General features: G+C 39.4%; 3 protein-coding genes across 3 annotated transcripts; all 3 read right to left on the reverse strand.

The window, feature by feature from the left end:
- Positions 1-227: 227 nt before the first annotated feature.
- ube2nb (ubiquitin-conjugating enzyme E2Nb) lies at positions 228-7,093 on the reverse strand. The gene is made up of 4 exons (XM_082510150.1): positions 6,972-7,093; positions 5,009-5,255; positions 3,357-3,497; positions 228-2,238 (listed from the first exon to the last, which is right to left on the reverse strand). Exons 1-4 carry the CDS (start codon positions 6,999-7,001, stop codon positions 2,195-2,197), a joined length of 462 nt encoding a protein of 153 aa, XP_082366276.1. The 5' UTR covers positions 7,002-7,093; the 3' UTR covers positions 228-2,194.
- A 3,475-nt stretch (positions 7,094-10,568) lies between these two features.
- Positions 10,569-13,766, reverse strand: mrpl42 (mitochondrial ribosomal protein L42). Its single transcript, XM_082510151.1, has 5 exons — positions 13,631-13,766; positions 13,133-13,196; positions 11,792-11,876; positions 11,432-11,592; positions 10,569-10,679 (listed from the first exon to the last, which is right to left on the reverse strand). Exons 1-5 carry the CDS (start codon positions 13,707-13,709, stop codon positions 10,634-10,636), a joined length of 435 nt encoding a protein of 144 aa, XP_082366277.1. The 5' UTR covers positions 13,710-13,766; the 3' UTR covers positions 10,569-10,633.
- Positions 13,767-14,394: 628 nt separating this feature from the next.
- pwp1 (PWP1 homolog, endonuclein) lies at positions 14,395-20,626 on the reverse strand. The gene is made up of 15 exons (XM_082510149.1): positions 20,421-20,626; positions 20,223-20,281; positions 19,977-20,134; positions 19,805-19,890; positions 19,576-19,672; positions 19,143-19,253; positions 18,905-19,035; positions 17,781-17,851; positions 17,176-17,272; positions 17,009-17,070; positions 16,807-16,918; positions 15,802-15,892; positions 15,334-15,455; positions 15,136-15,241; positions 14,395-14,990 (listed from the first exon to the last, which is right to left on the reverse strand). Exons 1-15 carry the CDS (start codon positions 20,484-20,486, stop codon positions 14,896-14,898), a joined length of 1,464 nt encoding a protein of 487 aa, XP_082366275.1. The 5' UTR covers positions 20,487-20,626; the 3' UTR covers positions 14,395-14,895.
- Positions 20,627-20,779: the final 153 nt, after the last annotated feature.

Raw genomic sequence — 20,779 nt, forward strand, 5'->3', positions numbered from 1 at the left:
TGTGTGTTGTCACAAGGTTTGCTGTGTCTCCCGGCAGCAGACACCAGCAGCAGGGCTGGTAACAAAGTTCCCACACGTGGGACTAATAAAGGTTATCTTATCTTAACATGAAAGAAACTCATAAGCCTTGAGCTCGTTTTGTGTTTTTTTAGGGTGTAGAATAAATCTTAGCTGTAAGCTTTCAGCTCTGGAAACATCCATCCATCCACACATTAAACAGACTCCTCTTACTTACTCAACTCAGTTTATTACCAGAGTGTTTGAAGAGCCATGTATGCAAATGCACTGAAATTACTGACAGAACTTTTTTTTTTTTTTTAATTCATCACATGGGGAGTTGATTATTCACTTTGAGCTCAGTATGTTGATCAATATATTTCAAAAATCCAGTGACTGTTTTTTTTCCTTTAGATTACCATCAAGTCCCTCAGGGAAACAATAAATTAACCAGGTTTTAAGCCGTGCTCCGTCTTCCAGGCTTCCGCAAATATAGCAGTTAGAGTTAATATTTCTGGACACCATCAAATCTAAGCAAAGCCTGTGATAATCCAAGAAAAAAAAATGAAAAGCTACAAACAGGTTTCGGTCAGTCCTCTCTCAGATGAGCCACAATGAAGCAACATGAAGGGTACAGGCAATGTAGCAGTGAGCCTTTAACGTTATTTGATCTCTTTTAAAAGGAAAGTTTCTATATTTTCTGAAGTGTTCATCAAATTGAATCACACCCTGTGGGATTATCGTACAGTGTGCGTGACATCCATTCTCTTTAGCCAATCAAAAATCCTTTTGAAGTTGAACACGTTTTATTTGTAACACCGCTCTTCCTGCTTCCACAGTGACCAAATTTACCCACGGGAACTGATTAAATGTAAAAGCAGAAAACTCTGAAAACAACCTTGTAATCAATGGCAAGAACTGCAACTTCCCCCTTAAAGAAAACACCCCCTTCACCTCTGGCGTCTAGTTTGAACCGTCCTGTTATCAGCTTGGTTATGATACATGAAGTGACACTGAAAATAAAATCGAAAACAGGCAACAGATACAGCATGGACAGATAGTTAAAAATGAACATAAAACCAACAAGTTAACTTCCTACACTTAAAAAGCTGACGTCATTTTCAACACACGCTACTCTGCTATGATATTTACAGTTTCTTTCAACACTGACCATCATCTGCCTCCCTTAATGTGTTGGGAATGACTTTTTAAGGCTGTGGAAGTACTCCGCCCACCCTCCCCAAACTAAACAGGGTCTGAAAACTGAGAAGGAAAAAATGAATAAAAGAAAGATTGAATCAAGTTTCTGAGACTTGCTGAAGCTTTCGGACAACAGGCTTACAACCAACCAGCAGCACTTGTATTACTGCAGGAATCCCCATTCAATGGATTCTAATCAGAACATTTGTATCATCTTTTCTACACACCTGACTCCAATGGTAAGGTGTGAATGAATACACAAAACCTGCAGGATACTAGGCACTGACTAAATTCTTTAAAACATGAGCTGTGGCTGTGAAGGAATATGTATTCCCCATTAGCAAACCTGGCACTTACATTAGGGGCAGCTTGTATAAAAGTTTGAGGAAGCATTTCCTGTGTGAAATCCTTCCGATTCACCCCTGCTGTGCATTTAAACTGCTGTTTTTGCTTTCCCCCCCTTCCAATTGTTTTGGGTCCCCCCCCCCCTCTAAATTAGTTTTGGGAACCTACATTATTAATAGTTTGTGTCATTTACTATTTCTACCGGTGCAGTGCTGAATTAACACATAAAGACATACAGATGTGTTGACAAATAATGCATGTGTTAAAAGAACGACAGCTTTAATGCATGTACACTTTGCAAACGTACCAGTATGTGCCTGGTTAAAGACAACACATTGTATTGTGAGTTTTAAGACTGTAATGGGGAGGGTCTCATTCTCTGTCCATGCATTTAAATAGCAACACAGGGGAAAGAAAACAAACAATCAAACAAAAAAAAAAAAAAAAGAAAAGAAAAGAAAGAAAAAAAGGCTAACACACATTTAACACGTCTTAACATATGTCACCCAGAGGTCTGCTGCTCATGTCATTTCTTTCAGATAGATTTGGACTTATAATATTTTTTTTCCTCTTTTTTTGTGTCCGTTAAATTCAAATGACAGAATAGGAGTATATTTTGTGGATCACATTCAGACGCCTCGATTCTCTTCTTCTATACTTCACTGTTGCCTGCGTAGAGCCTGGTCCATGTTCGGGCTGAGGAGGAAACAAAACAAGAGGGTTTTGTTTGGTATGAGGGCCATCGGCTGAGTAAATAACAGTAAATAAGTAGAGTGCTGCAAGGTCCCAGAACAGGCAGCAAAAGCACCTGAGAGGTCACAGGACTTCCAAATACAAAATTTTAATATTTAGGCTTTTCATTTCTGTGTTGCTTGTTTTTGATGCTTTACATACTTTAAACTTTATTATGTTTAGAGTTTGGATTGTAGATAGAGGAAAACAAGAACATCATGTTGAGCCATGCGAAGCTGATTTCACACAAATAACTATTGATATCCTAAAACAAAACCAAAAAAGGCTTCTGATCTCATTATGTGTTTCTGCTTTTACAGTCAAACCACAAGCAGAATATTTAAATGATGTATTGGTTTGGTTAGTCACAAAGATTTCCATGGAAACTGGCAGAGAAACCCTGTTTTTACAGCCCATCTCAGACTGCCTTTAACAACACGTAAGAATTTGTTTCATGATTGACTGCTGCGCATACACGCATGCATTTTATTATCTCCCTTATTTAGCGGGTTTCAACTGATACCATCAAGTGAGTCACGACCAAGGAATTTCATTGTCATTGTACACTCAGAAGTGGCATATCAGCCGAGACAAACCAATCAACTTCTTTTACTAGACTCTCCAACAAGATCATTAGGTGCAGACCTCCATGAGCATCAACTTATTTTCTTAAGCTGATAAAATATATGCTTCACAAAATGTTGGGAGAATAACAAATATATGCAGCTCTCACGTGCGTCATCTGCCAAGCAAACTTGAGAACTGTTACTATCACCTGGCTTTATTTACAGTAGGTCAGCGAGCTGACCCCTCCCACAAAGTCACCAACAGGTTTGTTGTTTTGTTTTCTGGTTGCTATTCTTCTCCTCCCAGGAAATGAACCATAAAGAAAACCATCATCTCAGCTTTGGCTAATTTGCAGCTATTTGTAAAGTGGCTGACAGTTAAGGTCAAGACCTGAGCTGTTGTTTGTTACCATCTGTCACAGCACTTCTCACACTGAAACCTGTGACCACCTGTGGCAGCAGAAATACAGCCCATCCCGAGTGATCTAATAGAAAAAAAATAAATCTTCTCCTCACCTGTCTCAATGGCTTGGCTTTCATTTTTCTTCCACTGCTCTGCAACATCATTTGCCAGTGGATCATCTGGATTGGGAGCACTTAATAATGCCTGGATAGATAGCAACACTGTACGGATCTGCAGGGCTGGAGACCACTTGTCTGTGGGAAGATCAGGAAAAAGAGGAACAGGCTGGTGGGTTTAATGGGAAAAGAAACAAATCTGATGGTAAACCTATTGTCAACAACTTGCTAGTGGCAGAAAAGGAAAGCAGTCAATATCAGGGCTCAGATGATCAGAAAGGCAAGGTAAAGAAAAAAAAACATATGAGGGAGTAGCAGTCCTTTAGTGCTGATCAGTTTGCTAAACAATCTCTTCTATTTTCCACATTCCCTTCTAAACATATATGCAAACACAGCTGCATGCTTTCCTGATACATTTTATATACCAATTTGCTTTCCATTACCACATAATATCAAGATAATAAAAATTAAATCCATGATTCTATCATTGTATAATAATGCTTATGTGCTCAAATAAATTATAAATACATTTGTTTGCTCAACAGAAAATGCAGAGACTTTGGGATTGTCATAATCTACGCTGCATATGATCGTTAAAATAATCGAAAGAAATCAGTGAACACAAGGCACGAGAGAACTGAAACAGACTCGATTCTGCAGCAGAAATCAGTGCACGGGCTCAGGAACAACCACTGAACAAAGTTTGTCTCTGCACTCATAAAATAAAGAGAAAACTCAGCTGCTTAAAGAAAAAGAATTTAGAAGCAAGCTGTCGAATGGCAGCTTTCTTCCTGTGGACCTGAATTGTGAAATTTTATTGCATTTTTTAAATCAAATACACCTCTAAAGAGGAAACACCTCGCTTGTCATCAGAAAAGCTGATGCAAAACAAAGGCTTTGTCTCCAATCATTTAAAATGTGTTACAGATATAAAACTTAAAATGAGCCTTAAAAAAAATCTGATATTGTCTTTGCTACAATTTCACTTAAATAAAATAGTTTAATCATAATGAAATCATCACATAAAATATGGCTGTACAGTGTTCCAATCTAATGTTATCTATCCCATCCCCCAAATCTTGATCTGGAACACGTCATGAATTAATCTTCCTTTTTCTTACAAATACAATTTAAAAACTCATATTTTGACGTTAACAATAAATCAGTTCAGTATAACATGAAAATGGTTCGTATTATTTCCACGCCCTACTGAAAGTAATCACCTAACTTCATTCTTCTTTCAGACGATGAGTTCTTTATATAAAATTGAAGGTATACTTTTCTCTACAACAGGCTTTAACATGTCGGATGTTCACTGCCTGCTCATTGCAAAAACAGAACAATGCCAATGCAAGTAAGTGTTTTCCTAAAGCATTATTATTATCTCTCTTATTCAGTGGGTTTCCACACATTTGTACTTGGAATTGCAAGTAAATGAACTTGTGACTGCTATAAAGGCATAAAAGCCATAAGCTTTAACTGTTTGATGCTCCTCACTTTTACAAAGCAATAAGAAAAAAGCTGCAATCAAGTCCTGCAGAATGCTGTCAGTGTTGTTTCACACCAACATCAACCAGAAAAAGAAAACAGGATGTAAATATTTTAAAAAAAAAATCATGTCGATTATTTTTATCTCACGGTTTTCTTACCTTTCAAAATGTCTAAACATATTCTTCCCAGTTTGTCAACATTGGGGTGATAGATTTTGGTCATGAATCGCACTTTGGGAGCTGCCATGGGATACTCTTCTGGAAGAAATAGTTCAAGTTTAAATGTGCCTCCTTCAAAGGGAGAATCTTGAGGCCCTGCAATGAACACATGGAAGTAGCGTGCATTCCCTTCATCAGGCGTAGCAGTGATCCCTGGAACAGGCTCTGCCATCAACCGCTGCGTTTCCTGAGCAAGGTCATAGTGAGAAACACAGTTGTTGACATTTTGAATTTAAAAAGGAAGAAAAAGTGTTGCATGAAGAACTGTAGGAGGGTGTCAACAACAGACTTTTAAGTGCATAATGGTTCATAATACACAATTTCACCCCGCTTAGTCACACAGATACTTTCCACTTTACCCTATATATAGACAAGAAAACATTTCCACAAGTTATTTAAAATGGAAACTAAAGGCAGTCAAGTGTCCGTGCAGTGCCTCGCACTGACAAATAATTCAGTGGCTCCACTTTATTTTAATCTAAAAAAATTTTTGAAATTCAACCAATCATTTCACAATACCTAAAACAAGCCTTCTCTCTCCATTGCCTCCTTTATTTCTTGTAGTCTTTTTTCCCCTTCCTCACATTGTACTTCTGTTCGTGCTTTAGAGAAGTGGTTCTTATCTTTAATATGGAAATATTTTTGTGGCAGAGTACAAACATTTTTTTAAGCAAAAAATGCAGTTGCAATAAAGAGTATGTGAGCCAAAAACTGTGGTTTCAGACTGCTCTAAACAAAACTGCAGTTCAAACCTTCCGTTTACGAGGGGCAGCCAATCAGAATCACATTAGCTTAAAGGGAGCTCTTCAAATAGCTTTTCTTGCTAAAACTCTGAGACATCAACAAACAAATTAGCCAATAAATAATCGCTGTTTAAAGAAGCAACCAGTTATCAGATTGACTGCAGATTTTTTTTTGCCTGTCAATCTGAATAAATTTGTCCAGATTACTTTTAGAAACTGTTTCAGTGCAAGGATCGTTCCACTTTACTGGGTGTATTAACTGCTAAAGAGTTTTACCGCTATGAACACTGTGCGAAAATGAACAAGGAGGAAGTAGACTATCTATTTAAGATTTCTGCATTCGCTTGAGCAGGTGCACCAAAACATCTGCAATAAACAGGAAGGAAACTGATTCACTCTTAGAATTAGAAAAAACAAAAACGTTTCTTTGTTGTGAATGTAAAGCAAAATGCTACAGGTTTATAAACAGAAGCTGATTCCGGTTTTCCCACTTTGCCTACTGTCGTGTTACTGGTTGTGAAAACCTGTTAAACCTGAGGAAGAGCTGCTAGACGTAGCGGAAAAGGCTGATCGCGCCCACTGCCGGGCCTGGCCCAGCGAAGCTGCGGTGAGGCTAAGGGAGGAGACCGCAGCCCTTAAGGCCTTGCATTTCTGTTTTAGTTCCATATATTTTAATACAAACACTAAACAAAAGGTGACATGCTCGCGTAGTTGGGCTCGAACATATGTTGCGTGAGCACAAGGGCAGCGCTTCACATCAGCATCAGACATGTGTACTAATCGGCAACGCTAAAACTGCTAGCCTAGCTCACTTAGCAAATCCATTCATAGGGCGACTGGGACAAATTTCTACAATCAGTCGAGTCATACTGAAAATGTAAGAAAGCAATAACTTTAACATTGCAAATTAAGCGAGTTAAGAACTCCTCACGTATAAAAAAATTCAACCACCGTCACAGCAGAATTCACTAAACGGAAGTGGCAAACAAAACACAGACAAGCGAGCTAGCTCGACAGGAGCTAAATGTGCTAGCCTTGCTAACGCCAGGCTACACGCGAGATGACTGCACGTCTATGTCCATATTGGCACTGAATAACCGCTATAAAATACATTCAACGGCTCATTATGATATATACATATTGTCCGATGACAGGAGTACCTTTACAATCCTACGAGGCAGACCGGCCATCTTGTGTTAGCTATTATATTTTTAGCCGTTGACTCGCCTTCTCTTCAGGTTGAATTGACTGAGCTGCTGGGGCGGGGACAGATAACTCACGCTTCCGGTGGCTTCAGATGACGTAGACAAGTATGCTGATGTCTAAAGACTTCCATGTAAAATATAAATGCTGCAATACTAAATAAATGAACAAATAAAACATATTATGAATCTGAAACTTTAGTTAAATGTTTTCAAAGGGTTCTGAATATATATATCTTTTTAATGCTGCTATTACTATTTTAAGAAGACAAAATAAAAGGGCCATTCTACAATTGCAGGAAAATTTCTGTCACACCCCAGAATTTGAAAACAGTCTATGCACAAAATACTAAAACTTTAATTTGTTGTGTAAATCACAGCTGCTCTTGTTAAATAAGTGGTTCACACATATGGTTTAAAATACATAACAGCCTTGGAGAATTCCCCAAATCCCAATTTGTCCCAACGTCTTAACAGCCAAACTGGTTGTCAAGTATAAGATTTTTTTAAAGTTATGAATCAGCTTTCTTTATTTTATGAATGCATGTATCTTGTAATTGTTGAACGACATAACAAAGAAAAAGTGACATATCAAGTCACATGCACACATCACGGGTAGACCAAAGGGCAGTCCACTTTATTATCTTTTCTGACTGCATTGCGTGTATTACCTTAACTAATGCAACTCTATTGCCATATTACGAAAGGAAGCTAAATGAATTTCAAAGATTTCTTCCTTTATTTGTATAACGACATTCATCTTTGACTTTCACAGTCCATTTCACTCCACAGCTTACATCTTTTTATGAGAAAACATTCATGCTAGCACAGATTTGCAACCTTGTTACTTATACTTGTTTCCACGCAAACTGCCATACAGTGGGGCAAAAAAGTATTTAGTCAGCCACCGATTGTGCAAGTTCCCCCACCTAAAATGATGACAGAGGTCAGTAATTTGCACCAGAGGTACACTTCAACTGTGAGAGACAGAATGTGAAAAAAAAAAATAAAAATCCATGAATCCACATGGTAGGATTTGTAAAGAATTTATTCGTAAATCAGGGTGGAAAATAAGTATTTGGTCAATAACAAAAATACAACTCAATACTTTGTAACATAACCTTTGTTGGCAATAACAGAGGTCAAACGTTTACTATAGGTCTTTACCAGGTTTGCACACACAGTAGCTGGTATTTTGGCCCATTCCTCCATGCAGATCTTCTCGAGAGCAGTGATGTTTTGGGGCTGTCGCTGAGCAACACGGACTTTCAACTCCCGCCACAGATTTTCTATGGGGTTGAGGTCTGGAGACTGGCTAGGCCACTCCAGGACTTTCAAATGCTTCTTACGGAGCCACTCCTTTGTTGCCCGGGCGGTGTGTTTTGGATCATTGTCATGTTGGAAGACCCAGCCTCGTTTCATCTTCAAAATTCTCACTGATGGAAGGAGGTTTTGGCTCAAAATCTCACGATACATGGCCCCATTCATTCTGTCCTTAACACGGATCAGTCGTCCTGTCCCCTTGGCAGAAAAACAGCCCCATAGCATGATGTTTCCACCCCCATGCTTCACAGTAGGTATGGTGTTCTTGGGATGCAACTCCGTATTCTTCTTCCTCCAAACACGACGAGTTGAGTTTATACCAAAAAGTTCTACTTTGGTTTCATCTGACCACATGACATTCTCCCAATCCTCTGCTGTATCATCCATGTGCTCTCTGGCAAACTTCAGACGGGCCTGGACATGCACTGGCTTCAGCAGCGGAACACGTCTGGCACTGCGGGATTTGATTCCCTGCCGTTGTAGTGTGTTACTGATGGTGACCTTTGTTACTTTGGTCCCAGCTCTCTGCAGGTCATTCACCAGGTCCCCCCGTGTGGTTCTGGGATCTTTGCTCACTGTTCTCATGATCATTTTGACCCCACGGGATGAGATCTTGCGTGGAGCCCCAGATCGCGGGAGATTATCAGTGGTCTTGTATGTCTTCCATTTTCTGATGATTGCTCCCACAGTTGATTTTTTTCACACCAAGCTGCTTGCCTATTGTAGATTCACTCTTCCCAGTCTGGTGCAGGTCTACAATACTTTTCCTGGTGTCCTTCGAAAGCTCTTTGGTCTTGGCCATGGCGGAGTTTGGAGTCTGACTGTTTGAGGCTGTGGACAGGTGTCTTTTATACAGATGATGAGTTCAAACAGGTGCCATTCATACAGGTAACGAGTGGGGGACAGAAAAGCTTCTTACAGAAGACATTACAGGTCTGTGAGAGCCAGAGATTTTCCTTGTTTGAGGTGACCAAATACTTATTTTCCACCCTAATTTACGAATAAATTCTTTACAAATCCTACCATGTGAATTCATGGATTTTTTTTTCACATTCTGTCTCTCACAGTTGAAGTGTACCTCTGGTGCAAATTACTGACCTCTGTCATCATTTTAAGTGGGGGAACTTGCACAATCGGTGGCTGACTAAATACTTTTTTGCCCCACTGTAGAGTTCATCTACCAACTGGAAGATAGATGGTTTGATTCTCAGCTCCTCTAGTCTGCGTGTCAAAGAATTTTAGGCACTAAATCCTGAGTTGCCTTGATGCATCTTTTGGAATCTAAGTGTGTGGACAGCAGGCTAAAGAAAGGTGGAGAATTCAGCTCTGTGGAGTGGGCTTCTGCTATGTTACACTCAACAAGATTGCAAAACCAAGATGTTGTTAAAAAAGCCTTAAAATCAATATAGACATTTTTCACCCTGGTCACTATCTGTTTGACCTGTTGCCCAACAGACTGAAGAACGTTTTTTATCCAAGTGACACATCATAGCCACAGATCTACCAAATGTGGATCAGATGTGAGGTGCATTATGACATTTGCGTTAAAACTGACACACTCATCACTTGCCACAACCCGCTTCAAGCGGGTGACATTCAGACCACAGTTCACCCACAAAATACATCCTAAAGAGAATGAACTTTTCCCCTCTTCTTCTGCTGCTGTGTTGTACAGGTAGTTGTGCTTTGAAAGTGATTCACTTTCCCCACACACGTTGTCCTTTATGCTAACAGTTAGGTAGCAGAAGTAGTGTCTCTTTAACGGGTTCCTATATTTTTCAGCATAGCTGTTCAGCGTACCTCTTTAATGAGAACTAAATGTCTGCTGAGCACAAATATAGTAAATTTAATTTTCATTCATTATGTTTACGTTGCTACAACACTCTTTGGTTGCTAGGCAACACGTTGACATCATAAATCGTTATTCATAATTAAAGTTTCAGGGATATGAACTAGATGCTACCATCATGAAATGAAAATGATACGACACCTTTATAAAAGGTGTTTACATGTGCATAAAGGAGGTTGGTAGGTGGCTGCTAGCCAACATAATGACATCACAATATCTGATATGGATCTATACATCTGCACACCTGGAAACTCTGAAGACACACGTGTGACTTGCCAGGCTACTTGAGAACCCCTGCTTTATATCATCAGTCTAAAGAAAATTCTACTGCAACTGTGAAGTCCAGTGTAGTCGCTGCATAAAAAAAAATAGTAACTACTAACTTTTTATTTAACAGTTTATTTAACATTATAGTGACAACAGAAGGATATCATTTGCTGTTTGGTAGCTATCTGTCCTTCGGTGGGTCCTTATTTATGCGTCGCCTTCGATACCTGTGAACAAAAAAAACAGAGGACGATCAATACAGAACAACAAGTACAGAGGCATTTTTAAAGAGAGAGCACATTTTCTTTCAGCTCTTTTACAGTTTCACAATCATCCAATGAATAAAAACAACAGAAGGAGCGACAGAGTCTCCTCATCAAAGTTGGCAACTCATCTAAATCTGCTGTGCTAACACTGTTAAATCAGCAAACCAGACGAAACAAGGTCGAGTAACCCACTTTCAAGGGAAATTTCTTCAATATGTTATTTCTGACCTCCAGCTTGCCAGTAAATATGGTGATGAAAAGCTTAAGACCACTTGAAAAATTACAAACAAACATGGTTGGATTGTAACAAGGTTCCAGGTAGAGCTTCCACATGCAACAAGAAGAAATGACAGTGAGACAAAACCTTTTTTTGAGCATGCAAAAAAACAAAAGACCTGTAATCACCCCAAAACAGAAAACCCAAACTCAGTAATAAGTAGCTCCACCGTTATTGCTGATCACTTCAAACATTTTTCAAGTGGTCTTAAACTTTGATCGGGACTGTGCAATACCAATAATACCTGTAACATAGATATATCCAGATAAACAATTTTCTATACATAATTCATCTTGTTGATCCAAATGTAAACTTTGGAGGAATAAATCAACAATAAATTACTAAAGGGAGACCAGATGAAGAACATAGGGGCAAATCTCCCACCAACCTTTTCATCACAGACCTTTGCCTATGTGTGTGTTACTTGTGTACTTACTGTCCAATTGGATAAAAGCGGTGTTTTGTAGTGAAGAACATCTTGCTCAGCTCTTCTATTGTGGGGCCGTTGTCCTTGAGCACCTCCTTGCTGAGGTGGGCCTTTAAAACCTGGTCGTGCGTCTCGACCTGGTTGGCCATTGGGTCTGGTCTTTCTATAGGCTGCAAAGATTAATTTCCCGTTTTGTAAATACACGGTGTTTTATTGCAATCCTGAAGCTTTTTCACTTGTTGTGCACAGAACAGTTACATCATTTCTAATGGCTGTAAGTCTGATACTTCAAGTTTATTTGTTATAAAATAATAACAGGTCTAAAACTATATCCAGAATACTTCTGAAACCTGCACAGTAGTGCCTTACCTGGGTAAGCTCATAGGGAATGTCCACAGTGGGATGGTAGCACACTATGGTTTTTCCATCTGAGGTCACACCAATATCCACATTACTAAAGCCAAAAATTTGAAAGATTAGTATCTATGTCAAACTTAAGTAGTTGTCACATTTTTTTTTAAAACTTCATTAATTATTCCAACAACACAACTACAAAAATGTTACATATTTCTGCAGCTACAGTGCTTTGCAAAAGTCTTGAAGTAACAAATTCTTTATATTTTGCTAGTTAAATGGGAAATATGTAAACCATTGTTAAGTTTATACAATTCTAATGGGCTTGAAAGTCATTATTTTGTATGAACACCTTTATTCTTCAACACAGCCTGAACTCACTTAGGCAGCTTTCTTGTAATTTCTTTAAATATTCTTCAGGAATAGTTCTCCAGGCTTCTTGAAGGAAATTCAAAGCTCTTCTTTGGATATTCGCTGCATTTCTTTCACTAGCCATTAAAATGATCCCACACTGCTTCAATAATGTTGAGGTCTGGGCTCTGGGGAGGCCAATCATGACTGATGGTGTTCCATTGTGTGTTTTGCCATACTTTTTCTGCATTGGCAGTGTGTTTGGGATCATTGTCATGCTGAAAAGTCAAGCCGTTGTCTATCAGACTCCTTCCTGACAGTATTATGTGGTAAGCCAAAACATTATGATGCTTTTCTGAGTTTGTTTGTTCTATTTTGAGAAGATCTCCAACACCCCCAAACAACGACAGACCCTCCACAGTGGCTGTTGTACTTCTCTCCTGACCTCCTCTGCACATATTGATGATGATTTGAACCAAAGATTTAAAATTTAATTCATCATTCCATAAAACCTGATGCCACAAATCTTCAGTCCAGTTTTTTTGTAATTTGGCATACTTCGGCCTTTTCTCTTCCTTAAGAATGAACTAAACTTCCACTGAAACCATTTCTGATGAGGCACTGGTGAACAGTAGATGGATCGACCGAGGCATGCTGTGTCAAGTCTTTGCTGGATTTTTTCTCCACTTGTTCAGTTTCCTTCGATCTTTTAAGGATACACTTCATCCCTTGAGTTGGTTGTCTTTATAAGGAATTTATGTTTCCTTATGTCATGCATAAGAAAGGGAGTGAATTTACTGTGAAAAAGGCACCAATGACCAAAGAAAAACTTTCAAAGTTCTTCAGAAAGAAGGAGAACTACTAATTGAGGCCTCTTTAAAGTAATGAAATAAATTGTTGCTCAAGACTTTTGGACAATACAACACGCAATGCTAATTCTAATCCACAAGGTAAGCTAACTACTTTCGTCTTTGTTCAGCTCATCTTAATTTGACAAATACAAACCATTCAGGTCCATCAAGAGAAGTAGTACCAACACTGGACTTCTGGCGAGCTGGGACCAAACAAGCTGCAGCAGGAAAACAAACACAACCAACACAGATGTAACACAAGTCCAGACAACTAATGACACAAATGGACACGGTTCAACTTCTTAGCTATAAATGAAACTCTGAAAGCTTAGAGACCATAACACAAGGATGGAGGCAGCAGCAGGAACTACTAAACACAGATACTAGACATGATGCTGCTACTGTGCCCAACATGTGGTACGTTTACAGTCACTAGGAAACGTGTAAACTTGTAATATATTAAATTATTCGTAGCGAGTTTTTTTTGTTTGTTTGTTTGTACAGACACACTGTGCTTTGGACAGTGAAGTCAGACTCGCCACCTAAACTGTCAAGGTTAGCCTGTTAGCTTTCACCGCTGCCATCGCTGTTAACCATTAAATCTGTAAACTCACATGACCGCCAACGATGACAAATAAAGCATAAAACTTACTTTGTACACACGATAACCGAGTGCGACCGGAGAGTCGCGTTAGGAGACTGTTTAGTCTGCACAAACGACCCGACGCCATGCTTCATTATTTTGTATGTGCAACACTGTAATATTTCCGTCTCTGCTTTCTGAGTCGGCTTCAATAGTTCCGCTGCTACACCCATCTCCTTCAATATTTCTACTCTGGCTTTATTTGTAACTCCTGCACTTAACATGCACTTAACATCTAACATGTTTGAATTATTTCAAAATCTCCAAAATGAACTGAACTTCATGCTGTTACATAAAATATTTTTAAATATCTTAGAAATGTTTTGTTTAAAATAAAATACAATTGAACCCTGGGATCCCCACAAATACTCTGTTCAAATTCCCAGTGCGCACATGCATCATGTAGTACTTGTGATACCTTTATTTTCTATGTTTTTCTTTAATATCATTTAAAAACATTGATTGCTCATAGTCTGTTACTACTCAGCCCTGCTGGTGACTAACAGTAAACGGAAACATTTATGAATTCTTACGTTTCACACTTTACATTATAGGTGGTTATTTTTCCATATATTCTTAGTATTAGGTCCAGTTTTAAATGCACTTCATTTTAGCACAAAACCCAAAAGAAAGTCTTTTACTTTTTTTTTTTTAAGATTACAGGCTAATAATGTACAGTACAACCACATAAATATTTAAACACCGCACATCCATACACATCCATCTAGTGGTTCATAAGTGGTTTGAAAACCAAAGAACAAAATCAACACAAATCTAATGAACTGTGTTTATTTTTTGAATATATGAAAGTTGGATGAGTCCATTAATTATTTATTTTTACACTTGAGCCAAATCAAATAACTGTACAGACTTTCCCCCCAAAATTTTTATCTATTAGCAGAAAAGGGTATAAAACCACTGTTCAGATCAGTGTGCATGGCTTTCTTGAGAAAGTAATCTAAGCAGCATATACATTGGTAATGTACATTAAAAAAAAACTGCCTTGATTTTAAATTTCACCCAGTCATTCAAAAATCCAAAGAAGTCCACTTATATTAATATAAGAGCAACTGTTCCTCGACTTTCCTGAACAAGTCTTTAAATGTTCTTGTCAGCGGCCTCATATGTGGCTGAACTGAGCTCTTTGGTTCCTTTGAGCCTGGTTTTCAAAGGTTGGCCAGCCTCTCAGTGGAGCTTCCACAAAGAAACCTCAAGCATGGCAGCTTGATGTGTTTCCACATTAGCTCAGTTTATCCATTTTAACCAGACTGTCACTAGGAGACCTCCATGTCAGATGTGGCTGCAGTGCTGGATGCCTGTGATCCCGTACTTGCCACCAAGCGTTCTCGACTGCCAAAGACCTCGGCCACTAAAAGCAGTCACAACAACATTATAGCATCATTAACTGAAACAGCATCAAAAATAAATGTTTGCCACTTTAGATAACCACAGAACAAGTCGTGCAGTTGCTTTTGGAACTAATTTCACATGATTTACAAATGATTTAACTTTACCTGCTGCAACATCACTTATATCCCAAACTCGCAGACCTTCCTTCTGTCCCCCAAAGGCATAGATGAAGGGCAGGTCGGGGCAACATGACCCGCAAAACAGCACACCCTGATCACAGGTTACAAAGTCAGGTTAAACATCTTTTAACAACCACTTTTTATACACATGGAAAAATAATCCACAACACACCACAAACTTACCATTTTCATATCCCGCGAGTGCACCAGGTTGGGTTTGTTGCCTAAAATGTCCCATATCTTAACATGTTTGTCAGCTGAAGAGGTGACCATGCATCCTTTAATCTGGCTGCTGAGGGCCAACCCTGCAGGAATTCAAAGGGGGTTAGGCGTGGTTTCTATAGCACAGTCATTACTGTATCTTTTCAAGAACACAAGGAAAGGAAGGCTCCACTTGGTTGGGCTAAATCACAGAGCCTCAGTGTTACCCAACTGTCTTCATGATTTCCTCCAGAAAGGAAGTGGTTTTGAGATGATGATGGAAAAAAGCCAACCACGAGTTTTCCCACATTTCTCTGGTATGTATGAATAATGTCAAGGAATGCTTTCATATGTTCCCAAATGACTCATTTCCAAGAAAAAAAAAGCCTCTTACAAAAGAAAAGCTTCTCTAGAGTTTAAACTGAAAAAAGGGACTGAACACACACACACCTGACACTTCTTCATCGTGTGCCCTCAGTGTGAACACCGGTTTATCTGAGCGTGCATCGAGGCAGTAGACAAAACCATCCTCTGTACTCGCCTGAAAAATAAGAAGGAAAAAAAAACCCCACACGTAAAGCACACAGCTTATGAAGAACTGACAAAATCAACAGAATGAGATACGCAAAGTCATTTGCACAATGACCACACACCAGCTGGAGTCACAGCTGCTCAGCCGGGTTTTAAAAGGAATGTGATTTAATGCGGTTAAGCTTTGATGCTTTTGTATAATTTTGTTTTTCATCCTCTGATGAAAAATCAAAAAACTGAGCAGAAAAAAAAATCTGTAATTTATTGTCTGGTGAAAACAATGCGACTGAAACAAAAGTGGTTTCCCTAGCATAAACCACATCTCTACATGTGATTATGCTGGTCGAGCTCTGAAAATGACCTGGACGTCAGCCAAAAACATCAATGTGAAGCACCAGTGCTGGGAGAAGGCGTAACAGATGGGTCATTCTGTGTCAGCTGAACAAATGCTTCCCAAGCCTGATCACCTTACATTTCCCTGAAAAATTCCAAGGGAGTGACACACTTCTTAATAGGGAAAATGCCAAATTTATCTCTCTACTGAAGAGATAAATTGACATAACATGTTATGTTATGTTATGTTATGTCATAGCATAGCAATATTCCAAGTCAGCACCTTTTCAGGCCCAGGCAAAAGCTTCACCTTTGATGTGAGAGTCATTGTTACAGTTAAAAACAATTTGTATGTAAAGAAATTTTAAATAAACTGTCTTACAAACAGTGGCGATGACACTTTGCATATTCAGACATGCCCCCCAAAATTAAACAAATGACATTTAATATGAGCACTGGCACTTTTATGGGAGCTGAGAATAGCACTTGTTTCTTAGAAAACTTGGGATGCTCTGTAAATTGAAATGCATTTTACTGTGTTCTGCACAGCTTGTCTACTAAAGAATCCTGGAGGATGTTTTAAGGACTCACCAGGAAATTGCAGGGTGAAAAGTGGTTCCAGACCAAACGTTCCACTTGGCCACTGAACCTCCACGTCCGATAGCTGCTGTCTGGACTCCGACAATCATAAAGTACAGCTGTCCTGTAAAGAGAACATGTTAAGCCTCCAAACTTTTGTCAATCCAAAATTTTCCTATAAAATCTGGTGGTGAGGAGAACAAATGACACGAACTTGTCGTAAGATCCCGATAGCAAAGTCTGGGCTTCAAACGGGTGGAATGTTAACGTCTGGACCTGAAAGACAAACATGTTTGTTACCCAGCAGCTTAATGCTGTAATTTCTGGGAATGCAACACTCAATATAAACTGTGAATTGTATTTTTATTTCTCATTGAATACCTTATCAGTGTGTCTGCGCAGGGTTTTGGCTGGCTTGCCTTGAGACATATCCCACAAGATAACAGTTTCATCTGCAGAACCGCTAGCCAACACGTTCCTAAGAAAGAGGGGACTGTGTTTCAGGAAAGACCCACTGATGTACAGATACATACAGTTATACCACATGCATCTAATATAAACAAAGTATATGCACATCTCTCAGCCTCAAGTAAAGGAATTCAAGTATCTCTGGGACTTGTTTACAAGTGGAAGGAAGAGTGGATCGTGTGATTGAAAGATGAACTGATGCAGCATGTTTAAGTCTGTTGTGGTGAAGAGAGACCAAACTGGGAAGGCAAAGCTGTCAGCTTACTGGTTGACTTGCTTTCCTACCTTCACCTATGATAAGAAGCAGGGGGTAGAGACTGAAATAATAAAAGCTCAGATACAAGCTGAGGAAATGAGCTTCATTTACAGGAAATCTGGGCTCTCCATTAGAAATGGGTCCATTTTCCGAGAGTAAACGGAGGCCTGTTCATCTCCGTTTAGACTCCTTGCACCGCAACCCACGTGAGAATAGGTGGTAGAAAATGGATGAATGCATATTAATGCAATCTGATACTGACCTGGCCAGCTGGTTCCAGGATAAATCCAGCACTGCATCTGTGTGCCCCTCAACAGGTTCTGCTGCTGCCCCCTGTTATTTTTAGAAGAACAGACAGAAACCGTTAATTACCAACTCAGTCTCAACCTATATTAAACCCTTCAGAGTTTACTAAATGGACTGGTACTAATATAGTGCTTTCTACTAGAGCTGGGTATCTATTTGATTTCTATAACTGAATCGATTCAATTCAATTTTGACTCAAACAGTCAGAAATATTATAATTATGATCATTTATCAGTACATATTCATATTTTTTATATGTACAAAAACAAATCTGTCACTTGTGAGACTTCATTAGAGGTGCCAGCATCACAGCAGATGCCTTTGTGTCAAAGTAACTGAGGATAAAACACAGAAAAACATGAAGATTTTCCTGTCCTGACTTTTTATAGCAGATAACCGCCTTAAAAATATTCTGCAGTAGATCAAAAACTGAAGAAAACCACAAATCAACATATGAATATTATCTGATACTGCTAAAGTGAAGCAGAGCAAGGTTACAGCGGCCGACAGCACTGTACACAACGGTAGACTGGTGCGTAATGAGCAAATGAATAATGCAGAAAATGGAGACTTTTGACGGTAAACTGGTCTCTGAGTACACTGAGAGAGAGGGCTGTGCAGGAAGTGTGATTTTTATCTTGGTGGAAGCAAAACAGTGAAAGTAAGAGGGAATTCATGACAATGTTTTTCAAACGTGAAGCGTAGTTTTGATCTTCTTTTGTTGCTGGTTCAGTAAATTTTGGTCAGAGAGTGACGAAACCTGCAGCTTTCAAATCTGTAAGACGTCAGCTTTCACCTGATGTCGTGTCTATGTACGTGCTGTCAGGTGAACGAGGGGATCCGCACCCATTGTTTACATCTTTTTACCTGCTCTCATTTCCTTATTTAGTTGTTTGGCAGTTGTTGAAATAGTTTTGTGAGTTTTAACCTGAGATTCTGATATTTCTGGTAAAATACATTTACATTTAAAAATCAATTCAGGATTTAATGAAAGCGATAGAAATTCACACACTCTCACTCTGATGGGCATCTGAGGGTTCAATTTCTTGCTGAGAATAAAACCACTAATTAGGTTTTTACCTTTTTGCTCTTCTTTTTCTTCTTGGAGGCTTTTTTGCTCCCCAGAGAGAATGCCGGCTCTAAACAGTCCACCACATCCAGATCCCACACGTCTATCTGAGGGGTCATGTTGCCCACAGCTGCATAGTTAGCTGCAGGGTAACACACACACAAACAGGAGACAGTGCTTGCTAAAAGGTCCTATACAACGAAACAAGAGACTTTATCTAAATTGCATTTATCATTGATGTTTTCTTACATGTTCCTTCTGCAGGATTTGGGTCAAAATTTAGCCACTCCACACACAGTGGATAGGCTGGCAGGAGAATATCGTGATGAACATAAAGAGAGTCCTCCTCTGAGTTGTAAACTGCAAAGTAACACATTTAGCTTATTTTAAGCCACAGCAGCAGTATCCAATGAACAAAACTCCCTTCTATTTGCTGAAGACAATCCTCTGTTATCTGTCCACTGGGTCAGTAAATCAGAATCAGAATCAGAATCAGAATGGGTTTATTGCCAGATGTTGAGGTTTACAACATTAGGAAATTGCTGCGGTGCTTCAGTGCAGACAATAAGAATTAAAGTGCTATGTAGAAAGAAAGATATGTGCATGAGATATACATGAGATATATACATGAGAATAAGAATTATGAGTGCTACGTAGAAAGATGAAAAATGAAGGCATTTACCAAAGATTTCCAAATTGCAGCAATCCTTCTCTGCTTTGCCTGCCAGGATCAGGTTGTCAGTGGGTTTGATTTGAAAGTCCTCGCGCTCATACTGGTCCTAGGAAGGAAGTTATCCAAAATAATTAACACAAATTTCTTGCACTGGAAAACAAATGAGGGGTTTTAAAGTTTATAGCAGCTCCTCAGGCACAACACAGAATGCATGCACTTATTTTTGGAGGCCACTCACTGTGTCTTTGATGGTGATGTAAGGATCCTCCTCATTAGAGCTGAACACTGTGAGTCCAGCCAGGCTGTCACCAAGATTAGCCGTCACTAAAACAGAGGCAGAGCACCAGAAGATATGGGATGAAGCGGCAAATCTACTCAAATAACCAAAGAGCACCTTGCCCCTTCCTCACCTGCGTCTTCTTCATCATATTTATCCAGGCCATACTCTGCTAGCTCATCCCCCTCCTCCTTTCCTTCTTCACTCTCATCCTGTGGCACTTCAGCAGTATCACTCTCTTCAACAGGTACACCCTCAGCATCTTCTTCTTCGTCCTCAGCTGCCAGTTCCCTGGGGGCATTCAAAGAAGTAAACAAAAAGTACATGACAGCAGGCACAGTGTGATGGGATACACGGGAGCAGTGAGCCTTTAACATACCCCAATTCTTCTTTCGCTTCAGTGATGATTCGCTGGAGCTCCTCCTGGCTCAACTCAACCTAGAGTTAAATTTTAAAAGTGGCTTTATTATTTTAAAATATATGTGCCATTTGCTCGAGGTTCAATACGTGTAAAAGTTTGGGCACTGCCATGTTGACAGATTAGCCGCCGGTCGGCTAACATGCTAATGTTACTTACTTTATCCGGGGTTTCCTTGGCAACGCCTCGTTTTACCCACCCGATACAAGTAATCTGGGAGCTCATTGCGGACAAACTGTGCGGTTTATGTACTCAAAACTTTATAAACTACACACTAAAAGACTATTTAACCTCAGACACGCACACTGGGGGCGTACATGTGAGTTTCACTGGGTCCTGCGACGCGTCTTGATGGCGTTGGAGGAGCGTTGAAAAATCTGCCTGATCAAAAATGTAGCAGAGAAACTTGACTTCTGAATTGAGATTTCTAAGAGGAATCCCTCAAAAGCAGAATGTCAAAGTAAGCCCACTTTGAAGAAGTTTAATTATACATGTAACGCCTGAGATTTATATAACAA

This window comes from Aulonocara stuartgranti (genome assembly GCF_965226115.1).
Source record: "Aulonocara stuartgranti genome assembly, chromosome: 17".
NCBI lineage: Eukaryota > Metazoa > Chordata > Actinopteri > Cichliformes > Cichlidae > Aulonocara > Aulonocara stuartgranti.

Excerpts from the sequence above, each read along its gene's own strand:
- pwp1 (XM_082510149.1), bottom strand. The coding sequence starts at position 20,486 with ATGAGCTCCCAGATTACTTGTATCGGGTGGGTAAAACGAGGCGTTGCC. Across the intron at positions 16,919-17,008 it reads CTATCGGGATCTTACGACAA|GACAGCTGTACTTTATGATT; the intron begins GTTCGTGTCATT and ends TTCTCTTTACAG. Across the intron at positions 14,991-15,135 it reads TATAAGTGATGTTGCAGCAG|TGGCCGAGGTCTTTGGCAGT; the intron begins GTAAAGTTAAAT and ends GACTGCTTTTAG.
- mrpl42 (XM_082510151.1), bottom strand. The coding sequence starts at position 13,709 with ATGGCGTCGGGTCGTTTGTGCAGACTAAACAGTCTCCTAACGCGACTC. Across the intron at positions 11,593-11,791 it reads TTCCCTATGAGCTTACCCAG|CCTATAGAAAGACCAGACCC; the intron begins GTAAGGCACTAC and ends TAATCTTTGCAG. Across the intron at positions 10,680-11,431 it reads CGCTTTTATCCAATTGGACA|GTATCGAAGGCGACGCATAA; the intron begins GTAAGTACACAA and ends TTTTGTTCACAG.
- ube2nb (XM_082510150.1), bottom strand. The coding sequence starts at position 7,001 with ATGGCCGGTCTGCCTCGTAGGATTGTAAAG. Across the intron at positions 5,256-6,971 it reads TGCCTCGTAGGATTGTAAAG|GAAACGCAGCGGTTGATGGC; the intron begins GTACTCCTGTCA and ends GACCTTGCTCAG. Across the intron at positions 3,498-5,008 it reads ATGTTTAGACATTTTGAAAG|ACAAGTGGTCTCCAGCCCTG; the intron begins GTAAGAAAACCG and ends ATCTTCCCACAG.